At 50.2% G+C, this 27,413-nt stretch overlaps 1 protein-coding gene across 1 annotated transcript in view; it reads left to right on the forward strand.

Moving 5' to 3' along the window:
* Positions 1-393: 393 nt before the first annotated feature.
* Dscaml1 (DS cell adhesion molecule like 1) overlaps positions 394-27,413 on the forward strand; it is a 322,763-nt gene continuing 295,743 nt past the window's right edge. The window contains exons 1-3 of the mRNA XM_074066655.1: positions 394-568; positions 15,573-15,890; positions 19,069-19,215. Coding sequence (XP_073922756.1) covers positions 523-568; positions 15,573-15,890; positions 19,069-19,215 — 511 coding nt within the window. The 5' untranslated portion in view covers positions 394-522. The remainder of the gene's footprint in view (positions 569-15,572; positions 15,891-19,068; positions 19,216-27,413) is intronic.

Here is a 27,413-nt window from a genome sequence, read left to right on the forward strand (position 1 = left end):
GCATCCCAGCCAAGGGGGTAAACTGAGTTCAAAGACAGCAGCAAACATTGGCTCCAGGTTAACCAGGCCAGCAGAGACAGGGTGTCCTTGTCCCGTGCATGGCAGACTCTTGGCACACGTATAACACATGCCTCTGTGCGACCATAGGCTCAGAGCCGGTGGGTGACAGGGACCCCCTTGCCTCTCTGACAGCGGAGCCTCTCGTCGGGGGCTGCCTGGTCCCGGTCCCCCACCCTGCTCCTGGGCTTGTGGGGCTGGGTGCCGTCGGAGCTCCGCTCAAGCGACGCTCACCACCCGGGGTGCCGCGGGGGGAGGCGGGGAGAGCGGCCGCCTAGCCCAGCCCCGCGGATGACAGGAGCCGGGGAGCCGAGGAGGGAGGAGCCGCCGCCAAGCGCTGGGCTGAGGAGCAGAGAGAGCGGGGCGCGGAGTGCGGGCGGCTGGGAGCGCGCTGAGCGGGGGAGAGGCGCTGCCGCACGGCCGGCCACAGGACCACCTCCCCGGAGAATAGGGCCTCTTTATGGCATGTGGCTGGTAACTTTCCTCCTGCTCCTGGACTCTTTACACAAAGGTGAGACCCGCGCGGGCGGCTGGGCGGCGGAGGCAGCGAGGCCGGGGCGCGCGCGGCTGGCGGCGAGGCGGTGTGCCCGGCGGGCTCCAGGTGCCCGGGGGACCTACCGAGGTGCCTGGCCCCGGGTGGGCGCAGCGGGGTGGGGCAAGCGCCCGGAGAAGGACCGGATGAGAGTGAGCCTGGGACCACTCCACCAGTCACCCGGGTCTGCCGTTTTGGGGCGCGCCCATAGGGGTGGTGGCGAAGGAGCCCCTCATTTCCCGGATCCTCGCTCGGCCGCAGTTCAGCCCTCGACCCCTCCCCCAGCGCCTTACCCGCTTCCTTCGACTTGCTGGCGCTGGGACCCTGGGGTGCCCTCCGAGTCAGGGTCTCCAGGCCGGGACTCTTCATCCAGAAGTCCTCGCTCATTTGGGTCTCGGACCCGCGGTTTACACCTCTGTACCTCCGTGCGCCCCTCGGCCGCCCCGGACCCCCCGCCCTGGCGCGAATGCGGGCGCACCGCATGGTGCTTATCCGCGCCTGGCTGGATGCAGGGCGGGGATAGCTGGGGGTTCCGAGAGCTGGGGTCACTGGGATAGCAAGTTTGTTCTCCAAACCCAGGGGTCGCCATCCTCCAGCCCTCCCCCACTCCCCTTGCCCCAGGCGCTAGCCCCAGCTTCTCTGCGCCGCGGTGGCCACCTCTGGCAGCTCAGCGCGCCCCAAGGAACAACTCTCCGCTTCAGCGCCTGGCCTGCTGGACCCGGGGACAAGTGTCCAGGCTGGGGGGCGTGTCCGTCTCCCCGGAGAGAAAGGGTTGCTAAGGGTGGGTCCAGGTGTCCGGCATGTCCAGACCTGCTGCTAGGGCGCTGCGCACCTGATACGCGAGGTAGTAGGGACTGGGGGTGGGGGGTGTTGGAAGAGGCAGACATTTCCAACCGAAGCCACCTGGGCACCAAGTGGGAACCCGGCTAGCACCGGCTGTCGAACTTCCAGGCTGTGGCAGAGGACGTGCCCCCGGGCCCGCAGATGGCGGGAGATGAGCGGCCCAACTCCGCGCCCTTGCGCAGCAGAGCACAGACGCTCGGAGAAGCTCTGCTTTCTCTGCTCAGCCCTCTAACTTTTCTCCTTAGCGCCCTGGGGGCGGCTTCCCCCCTCTGCCCTCTTTGCCCTGGCGGTTGTCCCCGCAGAGAGGCAACTTTGACCCCGAGGCGATGGGAAAGGGCAATCAGCAGAGGACTGGCGCCCTGGAGGGGTCTAGTCCTCCTCGGAAGCCCCCAGGGGTCTGGAGTCAGCAACCTGCTGGAGCCGACTGCAATATCCAGCGGGTTGGAGGAAGAGGGGAACCCTTATTTGTAGATACCGCCGGCTCAAAGCCAGACTGATGGCCTAAACTGCTGGTGTTCCCCCGGGCTCGGGGCAAAGGGTGGTCTCATATTGCAGGCAAAGTAGTGGAGTTTCTCAGCCCCAATGGGGCTACTGGGAAACACACTAAGGCTGGTCTAGGTTCTTTACCCCCTTGCCCCCACATCTCACCCTTCATCCCACCTTAGCAGAGCTTGAAGCCTCCTGTTCAACTCCGCCCCCTCCCCCCACACCCCAGTTTTCTTTTCCCAGGGCTCTTCCTGCCTCCCTCCACCCGCACAGGCTGGTTCGGCTCACAGCTTTAATTACGTTAATATTAAAAATACATAAGGTGAGGAGCGGCTTTCTCTCTCCAAAGCTCTCTCTCCACCCCCCACTCCCTTTCCCATTTTGTCAGGCGAGAAAGCACAGGCCAGAGCTGCTGCCACACTCTGCTGCTTTGTCCCCAATCCCCCCACCTCCTTTCTGGAGCCCTCTTCCAGAACAGCCCGTTCCGGCAGTGGAAGCCCTGCCACAGAAACCTGTGCGACTCTACCCTTCCCCAACCAAGAGTCCAGCATTAATAAATGAAACCTAAGTTATTTGATAGGGAAGGAGCAGATGGGGGGTGGGGGTGGAGAAAGGCCCAGAAGGCCACAGGACAGCAGCTGGAGGGGCAGAACCCCTTCCAACTCCTGAAAGAAGTTGCCCCTGACTGGGGGCCTGAGAGTAGGCAGAAGGTGCCAGGTGTGGTGGCCCTGGGTAGTCTTTGGGTCTGCAGAGCCCTGGCGCCCCTGTGAATCAGAGGCTCCAGTGACTGTTCCGTGCCAGGGCGCCTCGCCAGACAGGCCTTTCTTTTCCTTGGTGCCTTAATTGGGTCTTAGGTGCCAGGCTGGTCCCCAGGGGCCTGTTCTGCTTGGGGTGGCTTGGTAGGTGGGTGGTGGAGGCGGCTTGGGGGAAGATCTGACATGGGGAAAACAAGAAAGATAGGGTTTGGTGTATTTTTCTCTCCCGTTGCCAGTCACCCCCGCGGCACCAAGGAAAATGTAAATGTGGATGTTTGAGCCTGTTACAGAAAACAATATCCTCTTGCAATAATTTGTACGTCCATCTGTGAGGAGCAGGAGGAGGCAGGGAGAGAGAGAGAGAAGAAAACAGGATGAGATGGAGCGTCCTCTGGATGGAATTAAGCAGTTATTGAATGTGTTTTAAGCTTCTGTTATTTCCATTCCTCTCAAAATACCCTTTTTTGATGAAGCCTGCACTCAGCCCAATTTCCCAGAACTAAACCGGGAAGGTGTTTTAATAATCGGTTATCAAGTCTCCAATAACTGCCTTATTATTGCCAAAACAAATCCAGGTTTGGGCAGCCAGATGAACCCCAGCGAGGCTCTCTCCGTCGTTACATCCAGCGTGCCAGCATCTGTGTTGCCGCATTTGCATTTTTACTGTGTAAAAGAACAAGCTTCCCCGGCACTAAAATTCCTGTTTTCTAAAAGCCAAAATAATGGGTTGCATTGATTTTTTTTCATTTCCCACCCCAACCTCTCGGATGGGGACTCATGGTTCTTCTCTCTGGAGAAGACCAAATTAAAAGCCTTTGTCAGGCCATTAAGAAAATCTCTAACATTCTGTTCAGTGTCTAATTAAAAAGCGGGGGGATACTGGGGAAAATGGGTTTTTAAAATCTTGAAGTGGCAAGCACAACTTAGGGGAGGCAGGCGAAGGACCAGTGAACGTCCAGGGAGGGGGAGGTGGGGCAGAGAGGCCCGGCTGCTAGAATAATATGGAGAATGCAATTGCCGTGATGTCTGACAAACCTTTCTGATGCTTCGCTTTTCTGGGCATCAAAGCCAGCTGCCTTTAATATATTTCTGCAGCAGAATGAGGAGCTCAATTAGAAACAAAAAGCAAGTAAGCAGTTGACCCAAGGCAGTGCTGGAGTTGAGCAGATGCTTCAGACTGGCCGAAGGGGCTCAGTTTTCTCAGGAACAGGGAAGAGGCGGGCAAGCAAACAGGGCATTTGACCCAGTGATGGCTTGCTAAAGAAGCAATCTGGGAGCCCACAGATACAAGGTAAGAATCTGCTCAGAGCACCTTGTAGCCTGGGAGTTCTTGACAGAGGGGTGTGGAACTCAAGCCCTCTTGATTTCTCTACATCTCCTGGTCTGACTGATAAAGAATTATCTTATTTGTGGATGAGGAGAGGGGAGAGTGGGTGTTCAGAGAGCTTTATGGGGTGGGAGTACAGGTCTCAGGTTCTCCCTTCCCACATAATCTTGGAGAAGGTGTTTCTTGAGGACATTTGAAGAAGTCACAAGGAGGAGCCCCCAGTTCCCTGAAGTGCTTTCTCAGTCCCTAGTCCAGTAGATTCTAGCTGGTACCCAGGTGCCTGAATAGGGTAAACTACAAGCAGCAAAGATGGCCAGGTGCCAGGAACCCAAGGGCAGCCTCCAAATTTGCATGTAATTTGCATATGGATTTGCATACCCACCTAGCCAGGCCGAGAGCCTAGTCCTATGAGGGGCATCCTGATTTTAGCCTCAGTAGGAGCTAGGCAGTGGCTTGTTTTCTCCTTGCATGCAATGGGGGTGGGCAGGAGCTGGAGAAGGCCTGGTCTCTTTGGTAGTGTTCTGTCTTGCTTCTAGGTTTTAGGCCTGCAGAATTTACCTTCTGGCAGAACAGTCCTGCAGCTCTCACCTCCTTTACCTATGGATGGACGGTGGCATTGGGGCCATTGGTGCAGGATGGGTGGCACTGGGCAGAGATACCCTAAGGCAGAGCAAATTTGGGGTGTGGGTTGCTCTTGTCATGCTGCAGGATTCCAGGGCCAACACTAGCCTTCTGGTGATGGGATCCTAGGCTACAGAGGGCTGGATACTTAGGGCTGTGGTCAGGAGTTGGAGAGACCTTGGCAGATGGACAGGGTCCAAGAGGTGCTTTCATCCTCTGGTTCTTTAGCATCCAGCTTGGGAAGAGGTTGTGACCTCTGCAGGAAAAGTCTGGTTTCTTATTTCACCATCACTAGGGCAGCTCAGGTGTGTGGGGTGGTTCTGTTGGGGCAGTGGGGAGACAGGCACTGTGGTCACCTGGGGAGGGGTGTTGTAAAGAGTTTACAGTGATAACTTGGAGGGCAGGCACTTCAGGGGAGCTGGGTGCTTGCTTTTGGGGACCTAGTAGAATGCTTGCAGTGTGAGTGTGGCCTCAAGGATGCCCTTGTCTATATTTCCTGAACCCTGGGCAAATTCTACCTGGCAGGTTCAGCTCTAAGGCCTTCCAGAGTATTTTTCTGCACTTCTGCTGATACCAGAGCGCATGTTCCAACGGGTGTGTAGAGCTGTAAGGGGTTAGGTAGGGCCAGAGGGGATGGATGGAGGAAGAGCTTCAGCCCCTTCCTCAATTCTTCCAACCAGAGCTTTTATCCACTTTATATACTGGAGCTGTGAAAAAAACAAAGAGAGTGAAGCCTGCTGGTGTGGTGGAAATTTGGAGTCAATGCAAACCCTTCACTTACATCTTGGCTTTGCATTTACTGGGCAGGTGACTTGGGGACTCTCAGAGCCTCCCTTTCTCTAGCTATGAGATGAGAATGAGATTAAAGGAACTAATGCATAAAACGTAGCCAGAAAGGAGTTGGTGTTCAGTAAACATTAGGCCTCTTCTCTTTTCTATACTTCTTCCACATTTGTCTCCCCGCCTCCACCCCACATTTTGCCTGCTCCCAAAGAATTGTATTAACCAGCCACATATCTGGCCAGGCCAACCATCTTAGTCTTTGTAGCAATATGAAAGACCAAGTGGTGGCCAGGGTAGGTGACATCAGGTCCTTCCCTCTATCACTTGGCTGGGTAGCCTGTAGACTTCCTCTTTAGCAAGACAGCTGAGGTCATGTGGACACCTGGGTGTTCCTGGAGAGCCCAGCACACTCCCTTTTCCTGGCCAAGGCTAGTGGCAGCAGTGGAAATGAGGAGGGCTGAAGCTGGCTCCAGACTTGGAGTTGAAGATGAGGTAAATCTGGTCTTATGTCTACTGGTGGAGGCTGGGGTTGGTTGCTGCATCTCTGCCAGGGTTGAACAGAGTAAGAGCAAAAAACAATCCTGGATTTAATGCCATGCAAAGCCAGTGTAAGTGCTCCTCACAGGGTGAGACTCCCGGTGTCACTGACATGTTGCTTCCTGTTGGGGTGAGCCTCTCTGTTTTCTAGGTACTCCTATATGTAGAGAACCCCCTCGGCCGCCCATGACCTGAGACCACTCCTCCATCCATGACCCAGTCTGCCACAGGGAAGCAGCATATAAACAGAGGTCAAGGGCTGCCCATGGCAGGTTGTGGCCTGTGGGTTCCAGAAGTGTGGGGAGGTTGTGAGCACATCAGCCTGAGCGCCCTGTGAACAGATGTTTGTCCAGTGCTGCTGTGGTGTGAGCAGCATTAGCCTTGGGTGCCACCCATGCCACTCCAGCTGCTACTCCCCTCATCTGCTCAGCACCCCCGTCCCCTCCCGATGCCCTTGCTCCACATGATGCTTGCTCTGACAGTTTCCAAGGTCACCATCTTCATTAAGAACAGTTATTCAAATGCTAGTTGCATATTCATTAAACTGATTCTAAAGAGGTATGTGTGTGTGTGTTGGAAAGAGCTGCATCCGTGGACCTAGAAAATAGTCTGTGTAATCACAGTTTTATCCTATGTGGCCTAAAAGTTTATGAGCCTTTATTTCCTAATCTGTAAAATGGGCAGAATAACCACTGTCCCACAGGGTGGTCATTTCTTGCATATGTGCAAGAAGAAAGAGGGGAATAAAATTACATGCTATGTGACAACGCTTTGTACACTGAAGGTGGCAACATATAAACACACATGTAAAAACCACAGCAAACCAGTTTTAGCCTTATAAATGCTCTGCTAAAATGTAAGGTATAATTACTGTCATTTCATCGTACAGGAACGACAACGAAGGTCTCACAGCTGTTTGTGGCTGTCTCCCCTCCGCGGCCCCCACATATGGAGAATTTGCCTAGCTTTGCTTTCCATCATCATGGAGACAGCTGACGAGCTCAGCCAGACTGGCACAGTCCTGCAGTAGCTTGGCAGCCTCCTGTGGCCCCAGTGCGGGTGGGGTGGGAACTAGCCTGCCCCCTACATTGCCTCCCAGGTCCTTAGATGCACGCTTATCCACAGTCCTCTGGACTAATTCCACATGAGTGAATCCATCATCTTTTGTGAGAAGCAAGATAGACACACAGTCCCACCACAGGTGACCTCATTTAAGGCCAAACCACTCACTGGAATTGTTGGGAACCCTGCTGGGTCCAGGGTCATGGACACCCTACTTCTGGGGTATGGGGAGAATGTGTGAGGGACTGCTTTGAGGGCGGGAGTTCCAGGTGAGTGCCACACGTAAGAGTCTCCTGGGTTGGAAGGTACCTTAAAGGACATGGACTTTGCCCCCTAGTCAGACACCACATCCCTTAGTGGTTCCACCACCAGGTTAGGTTCCCTTCCTTTGCTCCTGAGTTTCCAGCCTTACAAGGCAGCCCCTTCTTGGTCCTGCAGCAATGTGTATTTTGGAGACAATCTTAGACGAGCCCAACCTGGTTGCGATCTTACACCTTCCACATGCTGGTCTTGGCTCCACCTTTGGACCAAACAGATCAAAGTGAAGCCCTCTTCCACTTGCCACCCCCCAGCTGCTTATAGATGGACATCCTTCCCATCTGAAGTTCCTCCTCTAGCCATATACCCTCTGTAGCCCCTCTGACACTGTGTCATATGACATTATTTCAGTGTTTCATGATGCTCCTCTGTTCCTGGGTTGCTAGTTTTCTGGGAGTGAGGTGAGTGAAACAGAAAGGGCAGTGGAGACAGTGCTGCACCCAGCCAGCACCTGACTAGCTGTATCCCTGGAGTAGGTGACTCCATCTCACTAGGCTTTGTGAATGGGGAAGCTTGGACAAAATAATCTCCTAGGTCCCTCAAGTGTTAACAATCTAAATCTAGGATTCTCTAGGGACAACTGTGCTGTCTGAACCGACTCCCTAGAAAGAACTTTTTTGGCCATAAGGGGCCTTGCTATGACAGGCCCCGTCTAGAAAGGGCTGAAAGATTAAAGAGCCTGTCCGACTGTCAGCTGTTGCTCATAACTTCTCCTGGAGCCCCTGGTGCAGGGCCTTGGAGGTTGAAGGATAACTGCGTCTTCATGGATTTCAGAGGTTTCTGTTGCTGGTTACGGGAGCTATGTTTGTGCTAAGAATCTTAAAGAACAAACCCCAATCCACTCCTGTTTCCAATGGATGTGGCAGAGTGCTCGAGCAGGGTTCTCACCGGGAATGGAAATGGGGAAGGGTAGGTTGGTCATCTCACCAACCAGGGAGCTGCTGGTATTGAATTGAGGGAGGAATGAAAGATCCTATGTCTGGGACAGCCTCACATACATCATAAATGTCACATATAATTTCTTTCCTGTATCAGATACTCCTCAGCGTTGTGCTCCCCCTTGGGGACAGTCTGAGTGCAGTCCACAGTATGGTTCAATGCAGCCTAGACAAAGGGAGATCTGGGTTTGAAATGCAGCTGTGCATGATGAGGTGGGCAATGCTAGGAAAGAACCTGACTTCTTAGCTGTAAAATGGGTTTTTTTAAAAAAATGAGTTCTTGATCAGTAGTTACGTTAAAGGGTTGGTATAAGAATTAAATGAGCAAGAATGCAAGCAAAGGGCCCCTCATGGTGCCTGGTACAAAATAAATGCTAAAAAGAAATTGGGCAGTGATGGTGGTGATGACAGTGGTAATGCAGGTGTGCCCAGTTCGGATGGGGGGAACACAGGCAGAAGGCTTGAAACTTGGTCCCAGCCTCTGCATCTTATCCAGAGATAACTCAGGTTGCCTGGGAAATGCTCCCGTGCCTCTGGGAGGCTCACCCTTCTCCCCAGGGTCAAGACTCAGACTGTCTCCGTGGTGCAATTGCACCACAAGGGGGTTTTCTGGCGTCTCGCTGGTGCTCACCTGAGTTTCGTGTGGACTTGCTGCTTGAACTGAGACCCCACAGATTGTTCCTCTCTGGATCCAGTTTTTCCAACGGTGGGGGGTGGGACATGAGAACAATCAAAAGTGAAAGCACAAAATTAAGTCTCGCCTGAAAACCTTTATGTGCAAATGCAGTGAAGTAATCAACCTTGCAAATCAATCTGAGAAACCTCACCAGCCCACACCTGTGTGAAAAACGCTGCACAAGGCCCAGGGTGGCCCCAGGGTAGCAGTGAAAATGCTCTGTCCTTACTGATCACGTGACTATTCTTTTATTAACCTGACCGCCAAATTCAGTTAATTAATATAACAGGAAGATCTTGTTAGCCAAGCCAATGAGAACTGCTTGTTACAGGGAAGGATGATGTGAAGTCCGTCATGACACGTGTACTTTTTCCACAAATGGCCCTCTAAGCGTGGACAGACAACACCTGCCTCAGAAGTAGCATTTCTGGCCCTAGGACAGACTTGAGAAATCTGTTGTCTGAAGAGTGCATTTTTAACAAGCTCCCGGGGTGATTCTTATGCATATTAAATGTTATACCTAATACTCTACTGTCTTAAGTTATTATTTTACTATTATTTATTTTCATCATCTCTTGCGTAAGGACTCATTGATCCCACAAATACTGCTTGTCTGATACAAGGATAATAATTGTTATCAACAGCCAAAATTGTTTAGGTGGTGCCAGGCACTCACATTTAGCAGAAACTGACTTTGAAATGGATACTGTCACCTCCTTTTTGGAGATGGAGAAACTAAGGCACAGAGAGGCAGTCTTCTCACCTGACACTTACTACTTGTAAGTGACAGAGCAGGGACCTTGGCACTGGAGACTAGGCTTTTAACCGCTGTGCTAAGTGTCCAGTGCTGTACCCAGGAGATGGAGTGGTGACCAGGATGGTCTCTGTCCTCAAGGACCTTATGGTTCTGCAGGGAAGAGGATGCCTTCTGTCCCTTTGGTGCTACCAGTCTTCCCCATCCATACTTACGGTACCCAGGCAAGGTTGTCCCAGAATTTTTTTCTTTCTTTTTTTTTTTTGCCTAGCTCTGAGTGGGTGTTGCAAGGGCCCCAGTTCTGGTTGATACTCCTCAGGGAAAAGTCCAGTGAATGAGAGGAGTAAATATTGTTAAGGAAAGAGACAAAAATGACTCATTCTCACTGTGGGGGTGGCAAGGTATTAATATTTTCACCCCCATGGGTTGTCATTTGCCACGATTAGAGATGATGACATGGGGGTAATTCAGTGTGCACCCCAGAGGCACCCTGTGTCAGCCAGTGCCTCAGACTGCAGTTAGACAGATACCCGCAGTCTAGCCCAGGTAGGTAGATAGGAGCCCATGGTATCACCTACATGGGTATCGGATTTCCTTCAACAAACTAATCCTGATGCCCAGACAGTGGAGGACCAGCGAGCAAGTCAGTTGATGTGATAGATATTTAGGTTCTAGCGGTGACCCTGGGGGCAGCCCAGATGCCTGGGGGCGATTTCTGGTTTAAAAATATTGCTGTGCTATTTCTACACTTCTAATCTCCTAGCGATTTGGAGCCTGTGTTATGAAACTCAGCGTCAGGGTGGTGCTCAATGTTAAATGGTGGAGATTAAATGGGTTTAAGTCTGGGCGTCTGTCACATGACAGCCAAGCCCATAACTTCCATTTGCTATGAAAAATCCATTTCCCCCTTTGACCAGAAGAAGCTTTGCTGTTGATCTGAATGTCTCTCTCTTTATTTATGAAGTGTTCCCCCTCCTCTGCTTTCTCTATAAATTTTCCTGGTTCTGTCTGCAAAGGGAAGAAAGAGCTGGAGAAAGTGACAGGGATTTAAGGGGAGAATAGGGGCCTCCCATCATGGAATTTGCTTTCCAAATTGGGGCTGACTTGAAGGGAAAGGTGAAGGAGAAAAACTTGGCTTTGCAGCTAGACGGACTGCAGTTGAATTATGGCTCCATCTCTTCCTTTCTTTCTCTTCCTTTTCCTCCTCCTCCTCCTCTTCTTCCTCTTCCTCCTCTTCTCCTTCTTTTTCTCCTCCCCTCTTAATATATTATTATTATTGCTAGATCATCATCATCACTGTTATTGAGACAAGGTTTTGCTATGTTGCTCAGACTGGTCTTGAACTCCTGGCTCAAATGATCCTCCTATTCCAGCCTCCTGGTTAGCTGGAAATACCTGTGCATGCCACAATGCTCTGTTGGCTTCTCCTCTTCCTAACTGTATGATCTTAGAGAAGTTATTGATTTCCTTGAGTTACTGATTTCCCTTACCAACAAATGAGACCAACAGGATCTCACTTCACACATCTGAGTAGGGATTAAATAAGAAGATGCCCCTGAAGCACCCAAGACCAGTGCCTAGCACACAGTAGGCACTCAATAAAGGTGAATCTCCTTTTTTCCCCTGAGGACTTGGTACCATTAATCAGGCCAACAAGGATTCAGGGAAATAGATGTCTGACCAAAATGGGGTTAGGTGTAGGATCTATGAGAACTTGAATAACCACAGACACCACTGTCAGAGGATGCCCTGACACCCCACTCTTTGCCTTTCAAGCCTGCAGACCTCCGCCTGTGTCCCATGCCTTCCACCAAGGAGGGCACCTAAGCCAGTGCAGCTGGTATTGCCTCTTCTTACTCAGCCCAGCCAAGTGTTCCAGCCGGGAAGGTTTGCACACAGAATCGCAAACACGCCCCCAGCCATTGCTGCCCTGCACGGCTGTCAGCCTGTCCTCAGGCGTGCCTCCCATGCCCCCATGCAGAGAGCACCTTCACTGGCTGCTGAGTAGCCTGCCCCACTCCACCCGATGGCTCTTGTCTGAATCAGTAGAGGGTGCAGAAGGTTTTGAGTTCTGCAGGGTTGCAGGGTGGAACGGTGCCCTGGTCATCTTTTGGAATAACCTTAGGCACCCTTAACCCTTCCAGGAGAGCTGGGACCTCCTACCGGCACATGCTCAGTAGAGAGACCAAGTGCTTTCACTTTGCATTTCACCTTCTTAGCAACCCTGTGAGGCAGGTAAAATGGTTCGATATCAGCCCCTTCCACCCCTGCTTTGCTCCTTTTGTAAATGAGCTCACTGAGGCTCAGAAAGGCTAAGAGGTTTGCCTGAGGTCACACAACAGGTGAGGGGTGAGCATGAAGAAAGGCAGCTTTGTCAGACCCCAATGGGTCTCTATCATCTCCCCCGCTACCCTTTCCAAGCTCCAAGGTTTTGTCATTGCTCTGAAGGAGGCTCCCACCATAGACACCACCAGACTCCAGGAGGTCAGAATGGGACCTGAGGGTCTTGCTACTTCCCCTCTGTCCCTGAGTGACTGAATGTACCTATTGCTTCTGCAGCTGGGATGCTCAGGTGCCCAGCCTTCAGCTCTGCATATGGCAGAGAATGCAGATATTTGGTGGTTGGTGCCTCAGTTTCCCCTTTATGGATTTGCTCACTCCTATCTCCTAGCAGGTAGGGTGAAGCTAATTTAGTGTTTATTTAAGGGCTTCTGCATTCTCAGCTGACAAGTGCCTTGTGATAGTAAAATATGAACCCAACATAAGTGCAAAATGCTATTGTTTTATACCTGAGGGTGATGTTTCATAAAGGCAGTGCACTGTCAGAACCGTAAGCAGAAATGAATGGTGCGTCTCATCCTCCCCAGTTCCCCCAGACTCAGACGACAGCAGCTCACATCCTGGGGTGGGAGAAATATGAGGCTACTTGCCTTTTGCTATAAATCTGCTGTTTCATCAGCCCTTACAGGTGGTGGATGATCCCAGTCAATTGATCAATTAAATCTAACCATTTGTAGTTGCTGGGAACCTGTGTCCTTGGCTCTGGCAAGTCCAAGACCCCAAAGTATCAGAAGGCTGCTGTCATTGTGGTTGATGCTCCTAGTGGGAGCAGAGGGGGATGCTTGGGGAAGGGGCTGTCAGTCAGGAGAGCAGACTAGGAATACGTGTTCGGGTGGAGGAAAGAGTGGGGAGGAGTATCCAGGTTTTGTGGTTTGATTTGCCATCAGCTAGTTATTCAACAGAGTGAGTTGTCCGTCTTCTGGCTCTGATGGAAGGCAGAGTTGAGTTCCAGTCCTGGCTTAGGCATGACATGTAAATTTAAGTAACTCAGTTGCTTCTCAGTCTTAATTTTCTTCCTATAAGCTAGAAATAATAATACCTCCCTGAGAGTTATGGAGATTAAATATAATATCTAACAGAATAATAGCCTGGCCCCGAGTCTGGCCTGGAGTTGACTGGAACCCGTGGTGACTACTGTTGCGGGGGACATTGTCATTAGAGAAGGCTACCTCAAACTTGTGGCTAAGTGTTTACTTACCTGCTACCACAAATTGGACAGTTCCTGAATTCTTACCAGTCCAAATCTTTCTCAGCTTCCTCTGTTAAGATCATCAGGTACAATGTAGAGTTATTCTGTGCCTTGATGGATTTGAGCTCCTAAAATCCACGAAGCTGCCATGGTGAAGGTGTTTGATTGACTATGTCATCTCCAGAAGCACCCAGAACCTCAGAGTGATGTCCCTGCTCCCAAAAGCTAAGGATTATCTGAAATGTCCAGAGTCCCACAGGGCCACTCCCAGTTAGGATCAAGCAAGTGTGTGTGTGTTTATTAATTTCATTCTTGGCCAGTTGAAAATAGAAATTGGTGCCCTGGTTGTGTTTAAGGCAGACAAAGGTATATATATATATATACACACATATATATGTATATATTTTTTAGTTGCAGTGGTCACACTACAGTCACACATTGCCTAGTGGTTAAGTGGTTAAGAAAGTGGCTTGGAGGTCAGATTGCCTGAGTCTGCATCTCAGAGCCTCACTGACTAGTCACGTGAATCTTGAATAAATTGCTTCCATCTCTCAGTGTCTTGGTTTCCTCATCTGTAAATTGGGATAACAGTGGTACCTACTTTATAGGTTTTAGGGACGACTCAATGACATCATGTAATTAAAGTCCTAGCAACTGTACCTGGCACATGGAAGGTACCTAACAAATATTTGTTGAATGGATCTTGGTAAGGATGGCTTTCAGAAGGTAAGCAAGCTCATGGACATGGGGCCTGGTATGTGTAGATGCTGAGAAGCCTTGCCAAGCCTCAGTTTACCTACTTGGAAAATGGTTTGATTTTTGTATTGTGAAGAATACTCCAACCATTGAGAGCAGGACTGCCAGAGCATCTGAGGATCCACTGCCCCACCACACATATACCCAGAACAGACTTGCTCAGTCACCAACCCCATGACTGTCACAGGGGAGGCAGAATGAGGGGGAGATCGGCAAGTGCTGCTGTCCTCCTTCTCTGAGTGCCTTTCAGCTGCTAGGGGTGCAGAGCCTGGTGGGGACAGAAAATGCATTTGCTGCTAAGAGGACGCCCCTGACAAGGCAGCCAGGAGCCCACGGATGTTTTTTCCAGCGCAGCTGCTAATGGCTTCATCACTGCTTTTTGTGAGATGATGTGAATTGCTCTAGCCAATGAGGCTTAATGACCTTCCTCAACGACCTGCCTGGTATCTTCTCCCTGGAGGCTCAACTCAGAGTTAAGCCAAGAATATTAATACCGGATGTGGGTCCTCACCATCCCCGCAAAGTTGTGGAAATTGAGGTCAAGTTGGGTCCCCTGCAACGTTCTTTAAACAAGCAGCAGTGGTTTGTTTGCTCCTTGATCTTCCTGGTGGAGATGGAATGGCTTCCAGCTGGAGACCTGGGGCCGGGTCCTTTCTTCCTCTGGGTTTGCTCCCACTTGCCTGGAGGTGGCCTTCTTAAAGGGGCAGGCTCCATGGTGTGGAGGGGGAGGGCCCCCTCATTCCAACATTCAGGGCTGCTGGAACAGGAGCAGGAGCAGGAGGTACCAAGGCCCTCTGCTGGGATAAGAGGAGCAGCAGGCCTGAGAATGTGTTCCCATGTGGTGGAGGGTTGGAAAGGCAACATGTCAGAGATGGCAGGGGATCGGGGAGGGGGTGGGGGGTGGGGGGTGAGGGGGGCTGCAAGGGCAGGAGCAAATGATCAGAGAGGGTAGGGAATTCTGCAGGTAGCCAGTGTCAGGGCTGGGTCTCTGGCTCCTGGAGCCTCCCCACTCATCACACTGCTATTCCTCATTCAGTCCTTTGTGACAGTGCCTTCTTTAAATGATCTTCAGGGGCCCACAATGGCTCTCAAGGCCTCCCACAGCCTTCCATCCTCAGGCGAGCATCCCACTCACTCCCTCCAGCCATTCCTCTTGGACCATGGTTTTGAGACTGTTCCTCTCTGAGCTGCCATAGGGTAGAAAGCGCACTAAACTCCTTGTCAGGAAAATGGATTAAAATGCCAGCTCTGTAACTCAGCTATGGGCTCCTGCACATAGTATAGTCACTCAGTAAATATGTATTTATCTGGGCGTTTCAGTGTCCCTTCCAGGATGTAGATGTCATTGTGATCGTGACTTTGGTTCCTTCACCTTAATGGAGTTTGTACCAGCCCCTCCCCTTGGACTTGGCTTAACAGGGAAGATGGCACCTTTCACTTTTGCCATGCCTGTGCCAGCTTGAAAGCTTCTTTACGGCAGGAAGTGTCTCTAACTCTTCTTGGCCAGTGCCTAGTATATAGTCAGTGCTCACTAAGTGCTGATGCTCACCTCCGTGGGAGTTGCATCTAACCGCACTCTCCCCTTGTCTCCCGTGCAGCCCGCCCTGAGGATGTCGGCACCAGCCTCTACTTTGTAAATGACTCCTTGCAGCAGGTGACCTTTTCCAGCTCTGTGGGGGTGGTGGTACCCTGCCCGGCCGCGGGCTCCCCCAGCGCGGCCCTTCGATGGTACCTGGCCACGGGGGACGACATCTACGACGTGCCGCACATCCGGCACGTGCACGCCAACGGGACGCTGCAGCTCTACGCCTTCTCCCCCTCCGCCTTCAATAGCTTTATACACGACAATGACTACTTCTGCACAGCGGAGAATGCAGCCGGCAAGATCCGGAGCCCCAACATCCGCGTCAAAGCAGGTAGGGGACCAGACAGACGCCTGCTCCCCAACTGGGGCTGGTCTGATGGCTGGACTAGGGATAGGGTGGACAGGCTGTCATTGTAAGGATATGTGTGGGTTGTGCACAGAGGGCTTGGAAGAAACCATGTACTTGGGGAGAGGATCTTATTCTCTCTCTTTGTTTGTTGGTACTGGGATTTGAACTCAGGGCTTTGCATTTGCTAGGCAGGTGCTCTACTGTTTTGAGTCACACCTCCAACCCTTTTCCCTTTTTTTTTTTTTTTTTCAATCCAGGCCAGTCTGGACCATCACCCTATTTTACATTTCCCATTGTAGCTGGAATGACAGGCATGCACCACTATGCCCAGCTACTGGTTAAGATGGGGTCTTGCAAACTTTTTGCTCAGGCTGTCCTTGAACTCAAGATCACCCCCTCCTCCTCCTCCTCCCAAGTAGCTAGAATTACTGACATGAGCTACTAGCCCCCAATAGAGTCTTATTCATTGAATCTCAGCTCAGCTACCTACTGTGTGTGCTTAGGCAAGGGAGGCATGTTTCTAAATCTCAGTTTCTTTATCTGCTCACTCACAGTGAGTACATACCTTGTGCATCACTGAGTGCAACATTAAATGACACAGTGTTCATTTACACTAAGTACCACATTCACTTCAGCACTGCACTTACAGAAAACATTGGCTGGGTTTATTTTTCTAAAACATCTTTTTACTAAAATATGTAAAGAAAAGTGCAGGATTTAGTATATAACTGAATGAGTTTTCACGAGGTTCAACTGATACCCAACCTTGGATATACATCCTCAGAAACCTCCTTTCTGCTTTTTATTTGGGGGGGGTCACTATTCCGCAAAGAATAAACACTGTCTTCACTTCTAACAACATAGTGCTTTGCTTACGTTTGTGCCTTGTATTAATGGCTGTAGTCTCTACAATCTTTGACTCACTCTTCTGACTGTGGGATTTACCCTCTCTGTTGTATGCAGTGGGAGATTGCTCATTCTTGTTGCTGTATAGTACTCCACTGTGACTGGATAGCACGAAGCTTGTCCGCCACAGTGCTGAAGGATGTTTGAATACGGTATAGCTCAAGAGCACAGCCATTTAGGTAAAAGTCATGATGGAAAACCTTTAGCAGTGAAGGATTTGGGCCTTTGGAAGAATGGATGGTGGCAAGGAATTGAGGGTTTCTTATGTGGTCTCTTTAGAAAAAATAGGATGTCTCATTTTCCTGGGACAGGTCTGGAGGTGGTAAAAGGTTTAACCAGCTCTTCCTAACTAGGGCATCACCATACACCTGTGTGTCTCATCACTGGTGAGGTGTGCCTCAAACAGTAGTTAGGCACTGACATGTGGGAAGTGGTTTTCTTAGAAGGGTATCTTGGGACAGTCATGGTGGTTCATGCCTGTAATCCCAGCTACTAAAGAGAAGGGGGGAGGAGGACTGAGATCTAAGGCCAGCCTAGGCAAAGTTACTGAGAACCTATCTGAGAAACAAACTCCTGCGGGGAATCCTTGTTTAGAAGGTGGTCCACGGGCTATGAGCCTACTACCACATCAAATGCTGGGCTGGGAGCCTGAGGTCTGAAGTTCATCCCAGTTTGTCTTTGTAACCTGAAATACTGGGGTAAAGGCAAGGGCTGTCATATTTCCTGTCCTGAGCCTGAACTTGGGTTAGGATGCAATTTCACAGTAAGTTCATAAAGGGTTTCTTATGAATGAAGGGACTAAGACAAAAAGAGGGCTTTAAGTCACTTGCCCAAGGGCATAGAGCCAGTTCACCACAGAGGCAGTGCTGTCAAAGTGCTTTCCATGTGCTGGGCCTTTGAATGCTGTTTTACCTATGGGGAAACTGAGGCTCCAAAAAGTTAACTCACCCTTTTCCAGGATCCCACACTGATTGGAGGAGAGGCAGGGCTCGCTTGTTTGATGCTCTTATGTAATCCTGGGGTACTACCGCCCCAGGACTCTCAGGGGTGGTGTGCAATGCAACCTGCCCTTTGCAACTACCACTCTGCACCCCTCCAGGGTCAGCTCTCAGGCTCCTCTGTGCTAGATGTATGTCCTAGACCACAGCCCCAGACAGCTGACAGCACCTCTCTTCCCCCTCCTCTCTCTACCCTCTTCTCCACCTCCACTACATCTCTTCCCCATCAGAAGCCACAGCACAGACAAGGGGGAGGACGAAGGCCTGGAGAAGGCCAGGGAGGGCCAGACCCACTGGAAACACAACCAATTAAGAGGCTCTTGATGATGCCAGCAAGGCTGCAGGTGCATGGCTGGGGGATACCAGGGCCCTAAGTGTCTCCCTGGCAACCATGGCAAGGAAAGGAGAAGGGAACGCTGCCCAGGTGCCTGCTGAGGGACAGGCCAGTAGGCAGTGGGGCTCTGGATGTTCCAGCTCTGCTTGGCAGAGAAGGGGGTGGGAAGATGGAGCGAGTCTCTGGGAGCGGATGTGCAGAGGAGGCCAGGGCAAAGGCAAGACCCTCTTTCTCATTCCCAAGGCTGCGTCAGTCCACCTGCAGGACCTGACACATGGGCAGCTGTAGGTGACAGCCCCCAGAGACCAGCCCTGGGAGCAGGGTCAGAGTGGACCCTTGGAGGAGGGGATAGTTCTGAAAATAGGGTCAAGGTTGGGGGCTGGAGGTAATGACAGGAGGTGGGAGAAGGCAGCAGGAATCTCAGACACTGTGTCTGTGTTTCTGGGGTTCTACATTCTGAGACGTTCTCAATTTCAAATATCTTCCTCTGCTGCCAATGATACACCATCAAGCCCAATATCTGAACTGTATTTCCCAGGATGTAGGGAATAACGAAGGAAATCCAGTTTGGTTTCTCTAGGAGAATTCTAGTGTGTTTCCTTGTCATCCACAGACCCCCCCCCGTCAGTACTCACCAAAATGCAGAGGTTGGAATTTGGGTGTCTGGTTCTGCAGAGGGTGGTGCGCTGTTCAGAGGAGGAGCAGATGCCCCATGGGGTGGGGAGGAGGTTGATGGAGAGGAGAGGCTTAGGAGAAACAAGGTCAGGCAAGAACTTCTGGGCTGGAAAAACAGGAGGTGGGTGGGAATAGGTGAGGAGGGTGTCTCGGGTGTCCAGGAGGTAGGCCCACTTGCTGTCCTCTTCTCCTCTGGCCTCATATCCTTGTGACACTCTTCTCTTCCCCACTCCCAATCTTGTTTCAGTTTTCAGGGAACCCTACACCGTCCGGGTGGAGGATCAAAGGTCAATGCGTGGAAACGTGGCCATCTTCAAGTGCCTCATCCCCTCTACAGTGCAGGAATACGTTAGCGTCGTGTCTTGGGAGAAAGACACAGTCTCCATCACCCCAGGTAAGAAGGAATCATATTGCAGCAAGGGCTGCTGGAGTTGAGTACAGGGTCTGAACTGGTCAGATTGCTAAATGAGACTTTGACTTTGGTTCTGGGGAGTGATTTGTCATTGCACTGGTGATGCTTTGGCAATCAAAGCATCTTTGGTCTCTGTCTGGTCTTTGTGTAGGGTGGTGAAGAACCCATGCTGAGGCCTTGGCTGGGTGTGTGAAGGTCCCAGAAGATATGGAGAGGGTCTCACTCCCCAAAGGAGTGGGCCTGCCATCTTTCCTGACCCCTGGGGCTCTTCTTGACCTTCTCTGAGAGACGAGAGGCAACTGACAGACAGCCTCTCTGTGAAAGGTGACAAGGAGAGGCAGGATAAATGTTTAGTTTGTGTCCCCATATTGAATGAATAGGAAAATGAGACTGGGTCCTTGGAGGCCAGGCCCAAGGAAGTGCGTGTGTGGGAACTTTTCTTCCCATGAATTGGCCGAGACACCATCTGAATCCTCACCCGCCTTGCTGGGTGGCTAATATTGGGAACTGTGTTATGCTCTCACCTCACTGCGGCTGCTGTGATTGCGATACCTCATTATGGGTTGTCCCCAACAGGAAGCAGGCCTGGGAACCCTGGGACAGGACCTTAAGTCCTTAACCTCCCTCCAAGTCTCCAGTTACAAAGCAGGGATTTTCCTGTCATTCACTCCTTCCTCCCTGCACACTCGGCTTCCCGTAGCATTTTCTTCCTTTCTCCCCCAAGGACCTTTACTATGAAGCATCTTGACCAGTGCTTTCTGAATGACCCATCAGCACTCAGGTCCCCAGCCCATTGTCTGTTCCTTAAGGTTAGTTGGGGAAGACAAACCCTTTAGAGCAGGGGTTCTTCATCCTGCTGCCACCCAAGTCCCTGCAAAGCTCCCTTAGAAACGCCAGTGCTCAGGCCCAACCCCAAGTCAACTGAATCTGATTTCTCCGATGTGGGGCCTGGGCCTCGGCCTTTTCTAGTACTCTCCAGGTGTCCCAGTGTACAGTGCTTGGGTGTGTTTGCAGCTACCTTTGCTGGGGGTGTGAGTTTGTGCTTTTCTTTCAGTACTGTTCCTTCTTTCAGGTGACCAGGATATTGTATCTCCAGGGCTTCAGAGCTTCAAAGCTACTTGAAGGTAGCTGCTCTTCCTGACTTTTGTAAAGCCATAAGTGAATAGGAAAGGCTAGGATGGGAGTTCTGTCTGGGGAGGAGAGCCTGTAAGAGCGAGGGACAAACAGGTGTCAAGGAAGCCAGAGGTGGGTTGTTGTTACAGTTCCTCATGGGATGCAGCTGGAAGAAGCTTTTGGACCTTGTAGGGTGGCTATGTGGGGCCTCACAGGACTGAGGTTGAGTTCAGGGTTCTTGTGTCCAAATGAGACATGAGGTACCTAGCCAAAGTCCCAAAGGGATGTGCAGGCAGGGAGCATAGGCTGGTGCTGTCAAGATGGATGGGGACCACTGGAATGTCAGATCTTGGTACATCTCTGGGGGAAGCCCATGTAATGATGGTGACAGGATTTCCTGCTTTTCTAGCAGAGTCAGACTTAAGGTATTTAAAGAACATCAGGAAATGAGGTATTTCTTACATACTTGGAATATGGACTAACATTATGCTCATTAAAATAATAATAATTATTATGTTGAAATTTTTTGAGTCCTTAGTGTTTTCCAGGCACTAGGCTAAGAAACCTTCAAAAATGATCTCATCTCAGTCTCACAAAAAGTCCATAAGTGTATGGCCCCCATCCCCAATTTACAGAAGAGGAAACTGAGACTCAAAGAAGGAAATTAATTTATTTCGGGTTACATGTCTATTAGGCAGAGAGTGGGGCTTGAACCTAGGTTTGGTTTTTTGACCTGTGCTGTGCATTCAACCCCCACCCTGAAGTGCCTTCCTCTGCCCACACAAATGTGTCCAATGAAGTATCATTCTGGGTACCACAGAGCCTTTGAATGTGTGCTATATAGGTAGTGGGGGCTTTGGGCTCAGGAAGAGGACAAAAACCAATGTTGACTTTTTAGGGAAGATTGGTAGAACCAAGTCCAGGTAGCGATTTGAGCCCAGAATCTGGGCCCTGACTGCCTGGGACTGAAACTCACTCTGTTGCTTACTAGCTGGGCAAGTCATCTTCCTCCCTCAAAGCTTCAGCTCCCCCAATTATAAAATGGGTTAGTAGGGTTGAAGTATGAATGAAATAAATTCATATGTGTGCAACATGTGGGATGCTGTCTGCACATGCTGAGAACATGCAGGGTTGTAGCTGTTATTATTGGGGAAGATAGCATTCTGTTCTCGCTGCTTCCTTTTGTGGTGTGTGAATTTCTGCTATGAAACAGCATCTATGTTCCTGCAAGACTTCATCTCCTGGGGGTGGGAACTGGGTTTTCATTCGTGCGTCTCTGGTTCCTAGCACACTACCTTTGCATTTGGGGTAAGCACTCACTCAGTGACCAGTAAGTGATGAATGGGTGGTTGGAAAATTCTGAAGGGTCCTGGAGGTAGCCTGGACAGAGGCATTGAAATGAGGGTGAGTGTGGTAGGTGCAGGGCAGAAAGAAGACCAGAGCAGATAGGGAAGAGATGGAGGTGATAAGCTTCCCTGAGGCAGCCCTTGTGGTTGGTGCTTCAGGGCTGTTTTGATGTCAAGACTGGGCTGTTGGCCCCAAAGGGCATAATTACCAGGAAAGTCACCTTGATGCCAATCTGTGGGGCTGCGTTAAACTTTGGTTCTGTAGAAGCCTTTTCTTTCCTTTGGTTTTGGAGAATTTTCTCCCTACCCCATCCACAATCATTCTCGATCCTTCCACAGCTACATTTTAGACCCAGGGACAATATTTCCTATGTACCTGACTAACTAACATGTTCCTGGAGGAATCTGTGAAAGCCAGAGAGAGCAGGGTGTCAAGCTCTGTAGGTGAAGGGCCAGACTTGGGCCCATGTGCTGCATGTTTTATTTTGGGAAAATGCAAATTGTTTGATTTCTTAAAATAAAAATAGGATTTTTCTGCTATCCATATTCATATTATACCCAATGTTCTCTCTCTCTCTCTCTCTCTCTCTCTCTCTCTCTCTCTCTCTCTCTTCCTGTATGCATGTGTATATTTTGAGTATTTTGAGGTGGGAAGACTAGATGACAGCTTCTCACAGGGGTTGGGGGACAACCTTATGGGTTGCTCTGAAGGTTGAGGATGAATAGAAGAGCCTGAGCTACTTCCCTCAGACTCTACAGGGGTTGCTTCTGGAGATGACCTGTGTGGACTTTGATTTATAGATCTGTTGGGCTTGGATGTTCCACAAGTCACAGGGCCAGCAGGACAGGTGCCAGTTGGGGCCCCCGGAAGCATCCCCTTGAGGAAGGCAGGTACCTTGGGATGAGGGGCCCATGGCCACAGGCTGCTGCTAGGCCCTGTGGGTGGGAGCAGTCCTCTAGTACCTCTTTCTGAGGAACAGTGGGGTCTGTGAGTTGAACACTTTCTGGCTATCCATGGCTGTCTTGGGGCTGGCCATGGAGGCCCTAAATGGCCTTCTGCTATGCTTTTCCAGGACTGGGAGAGGCTGGAGAGACAGCCCTAGGTGTTCTCTTTCCTGTAGTTCTCTACTACACATGCCTCCTCTCACCTCCCCCTCTTCCCCCCTTCCAGCTGGTCATCATTCTTCAATTTGGCTGTCTCAAGGTGTGTGGAAAGCACAGAGCCTCTGTCCTCTGACTTGCCAAACTCTTGCCCTCACTTCTCTCCTGGGGGACTTGATGTTGAGGTGAACTGGCTCTCCGGAGTGGGTGGGGTGGCCGTAGGAGGGCTAAGCACTGTGCACAAACATAAATTAAAATGAAGGGTTCCAGTGATGCTGAGATGTGGTTTAATTTCCCATCTGCACGATCACCATTACAATGCATGTTATTGGATATAAAGATAAATCCGGCCCTGTTCCTAATAGCTTTTAATTTCCACCAGATCTGATTATATTGATGCAGGCTCCTTATGGGAGTTTCCCAGCATGCTCTTCCCCAGCATCCTGCCTGGCTGCCTTGGCCTCAGCGGGGAGTTTTGGACCTCGCTCAGATGCGGGCCAGACGTGTGCTCTGCTGCTTTGGAAGACAAGCCTGGATGAGCCCCCTTGTCCACGCGGATGGGGTCTTGGATGCTGGATTGTCATCATGACTTGTTTGGGCAGAGAATATATCAGGGATGGTGCATGTTGGGGGAGGGGACAAGCAGGGACAAGGAGAACTCTGGTGGGGGTGAGTTAGGGAGGATCCTTTCTGAAAAGGTCCCCACTTCAAGGATTCCCATCAAGCCTGCTTGCTCCCCGCAGCCCTCCTTTGCCTACAGGTGAGAGACTAGTGACCCACAAGCTATTCTGTGCATCCCTAGAGACTGTCCCCAGAGTAGCAAGGTCCTAAGGTTTTGTGTGGGCTTCCATACCTCTTTTCATGTGTCCTTGCTGTCTTCCCCGCCAGATTGGCTATGATCCCCTGCTCTCCTATTGATACCCCACCCCTCCTTTGCCCTTGAACTTGGTGCATGTGTGTCTGTGAAGCCTGGCATGAGCCTGCCTGTGGACACACTGCTCCACTGGCTCCCTGAGGTCATGTACGTCCTTCCCTATCTTGCATTACAGTCATCTATTATTTCTGTCTGTCTGCATAGGAGGGTTATGGTGATACCTTTTTTGATCATTTTATCCCCAGGACCAGCATAGCACTGTTACAGAGTAATAATAATAAGACAAATGATAATACCTAGCATGTATGGAGCCCTCTTTTGGGTTAGGCATGTTCCATATATTATCTCTAATCCTCACAAAACACCCTTTAAGAGAGATAATGGGTTTTTGTTTTGTTTTGTTTCCCAATTTTATAAATGAGGATAAGGAGGCCCAGGAAAGTTAAACATCTTACTCAAGATCACACAGCTAATAGGGATGCAGCCTAGATTTGGGCTGGGGTCACCTAGCTTCCTCTACTTCCTGCTGTCTCTTCAAAGCAGCCTCCTCACAAAGAATTGACTGTCCTCAGGTTTTAATCTAGGAGAAGGATCCATCCATGACTCCTGTACTTGCCTAAGCACAGAAATGTGTCACTAGCCCTTGCACCCACCTCTGGCTGGGTGTGCAGTGACTAGAGGCTTTGGTCTTTCTTAAGGACTGCAGATCTCCAGTGTGAAGATCAGAGGACAGACAATGATTCTAACATGAAGGCTGTGCTGGGATGGTTCTATTTGGGCCCAGGAGACACAGAGGCAGTCCTGATCTGGCAACTGAGCCTTCAGCTCCTGCAGCTCGTCTGATGGGGAGGGATGGAGAGCTTGATGCTGTAAACAATATGATCTGGCTTTGACTTTGGAATGCAGATATGACTTACGAGTGACATTTCACTCAGGTTGATCCAAAGGTTACTTTGGATCCTGTGTGTCTATACCACCTTGGATGAGTGCACAAGTAGGGTATGAGAAAGTATGTGGAATCACAGACCATTAGAGCTGGAGAGGGCCCTGAGGTCACATTAGCTTGTCCTCCTAGGTGACAGGTGAGGGACTCAGGCCCAGACCCATTCTCTGAGGCCACCTTCTCTCCGGTGCACTCTCAGGTCACACAGCTTAAACCATTCATAGGGAACTTTTTTTTTTTTAAACTACCAGCTTTTTCTTCTTTTTTGTCTGTCTAAATCTTACCCATCCTTCAAAGTCTTGTTCAGATACCACTCCTTCCCTGATATCTTTCCTGATATCTGCTAAGAATGGATTTGAACATCACCCAATTCACTTCCTCCTGAGTCTATCAGCTCCTGGCTCGTCACTAATCGTATTTTGTCCTGTAACATTTGGAAACCTGTATTACCCCCACCACAAGGAAGTGACATCCTCCAGGGCACACCACATTTTACTCAGGGCCCCTCCCTTCCAGTGCTGATAGGGAATGATTAGTTATGAGGAGAAAAGACAATTATGTGTGTCCTCCCTGGCTCTCTGCACTGACCTGGGCAAGCAGGAAGCCTCAGCAAATGGATGATATTTTCAGGATTACCAAGATGGTGAGCAGAGTCTGGCTCCATCTAAATATGACCATGAGAAAGCTACAAGAGGTGGGAGCCAGACAGCCCTGTTTTTAGACCACATATTCCATGATAATATCTGAACAGTATGAGAAAAGCACATGACCGGGGTATGTGGTATTATTAATTTCCATTCAGTAGCATTTTTTGGAGGTACTGGGATTTGAACTCAGGGCTGCACACTTAGGCAGGCGCTCTACCACTTGAACCACACTCCCAGCCCTTTTTGCTTTAGGTTATTTTTCTGATAGGATCTCACTTTTTGCCCAGCTGGCCTCAGACTGTGATCCTCCTACCTATGCCTCCCTTGTAGCTAGAATGGTAGCTGTGTACCTCCATATCCAGCTTGTTTGTTGAAATAGACGTCTCTCTAAGTTTTTGCCTGGGCTGGCCTTGATCAGATCCTCCTGATCTCTGCTTCCCAAATAGCTGGGATTACAGGCGTGAGCCACTCCACTCAGCTAGTTCACTAGCATCTTGCAGGCACCTGATAAAAACTTTATAATGACGGAAGGAATGAAGGTACATGGTTTTGAACTGACATAGTAAAATTAAGCATCAGAAACTTCCTGGACCTAAGCTGCTCAATGACAGGTTCGATGACAGCTATCATCTCTAAATGATAGCTTATGTAGTGCTGCAGTATTATGTCATTTGTTGTCACAGTGGCCCCCGTCACTGCACACATTCTATAGATGAGGACACAGATGCAGTGTGGTTTAGTGAACTTTGCAGTGAAAAGGGACATAAAAAGGAAGGAAGTAAAAATCTATGAAACTACATATATATTAGGCCCAGTAACTGTTTCTTATGTCATCTCATTTCATTCTCCTAATAACTTAGTAAGTGAAGCATGTTACCATTCTTAGTTATAAAGGAAATGAGATCAGAGAGGCTGAGCAATTTACTCCAGGTCACACAGCTCCCAAGGGGTAAGACCTGGCTGGGCTTGAACCCAGAGCATTTGTCCTCAAAGCCCAAGCTCTTTCCTTGTGACAGTGACTCTAGGCTGAGGGTTGTCCTGGGGACTCCCAACAATTACTGCTTCCCTCATGAAATAGGAAAAGGCAACTGGTCCTTCGATTTTGTTTGCTTTGGAAGAGGACATCAGATTCACATAGTCTGATATTCTTCCTCCAAAGTGCAGAGAGAAAGTCCTGCCTTCTGAAGCCTTTCAGAAGGCACACTTTGCAGACTCGAGATTCAAAGGAAGCAGCCGGAGGCATCGAGGAAACACTGTCCGTGCTCAGATGACCCACGTTAGGAAGAAGAGAGTGATCAATTACTGAGTTCTTACACGAGGAGCACATTCCCTGTGTTGTTCACTTAATCTGCACATTTGTCCTGTGTAGAGGTATTGTTATTTTTTAGAGGACAAGGGGCCCGAGTCACAGTGAGGTCAACCACCTGGCCAAGCCACAGAGTGAGGAGGTGGGGAGGCAGGACCTGAGACCAGAGCAGTGTGATTGCAGCTCTTGGCCACCTTACATCAGAACCTCTATCACCCATGTGCTGCTCTCTGGTCTTTAAAACCTGCTCACAAGCGTCACCTTATTCAATCTTCTTGATCACATGTGTGAGAAGCACAGAGTTAAGACTCATGGAACAGACAGAGAAACTAAGGGTTTGGAGAACTGGGGGCCTACCCAAGGTCATGCAGCCAGGAGGGGTGCACGGAAACTCTGGTTCTGATGCCTGCACCCCAGGAGCTCCTGAGGCCCCACCTGAGCACGTGCCGAGCTCCCCAGGACTCCTTACCATCCTGGCAGGGGGGCTGCTCTACAGTTACCTGCCAGTCGCTCGATTCCAGAGCCATCAGCAGTGCTCCCCAGTCAAGCAGAAATGTCTCGTGTTCACAGGTGCCTCTGGCGGCATGTTCATGTGTCGTGTTTTGCTTTTCCATTTAGTTCATGGCAGGCACTTCATTTGCAGAGCACCCACTGGGTGAATTTTAGCAGATTTAAGACAATTGCAGGCAAGCGCTCTGCCCTGGGATCATGCCGCACCGGTGGACACGGAGCAAGCGGCATTGTTTGGTTAAGTTGGCACCTCTGTAAGATACCCTGAAATCAGAGAGGAATTCTTTATAGAAGGTTATCCTACACATAAATCATCATTAGACTACCTCATTTTTGTTTA

The sequence above is a fragment of the Castor canadensis genome, chromosome 2 (assembly GCF_047511655.1).
Source record: "Castor canadensis chromosome 2, mCasCan1.hap1v2, whole genome shotgun sequence".
Lineage (NCBI taxonomy): Eukaryota > Metazoa > Chordata > Mammalia > Rodentia > Castoridae > Castor > Castor canadensis.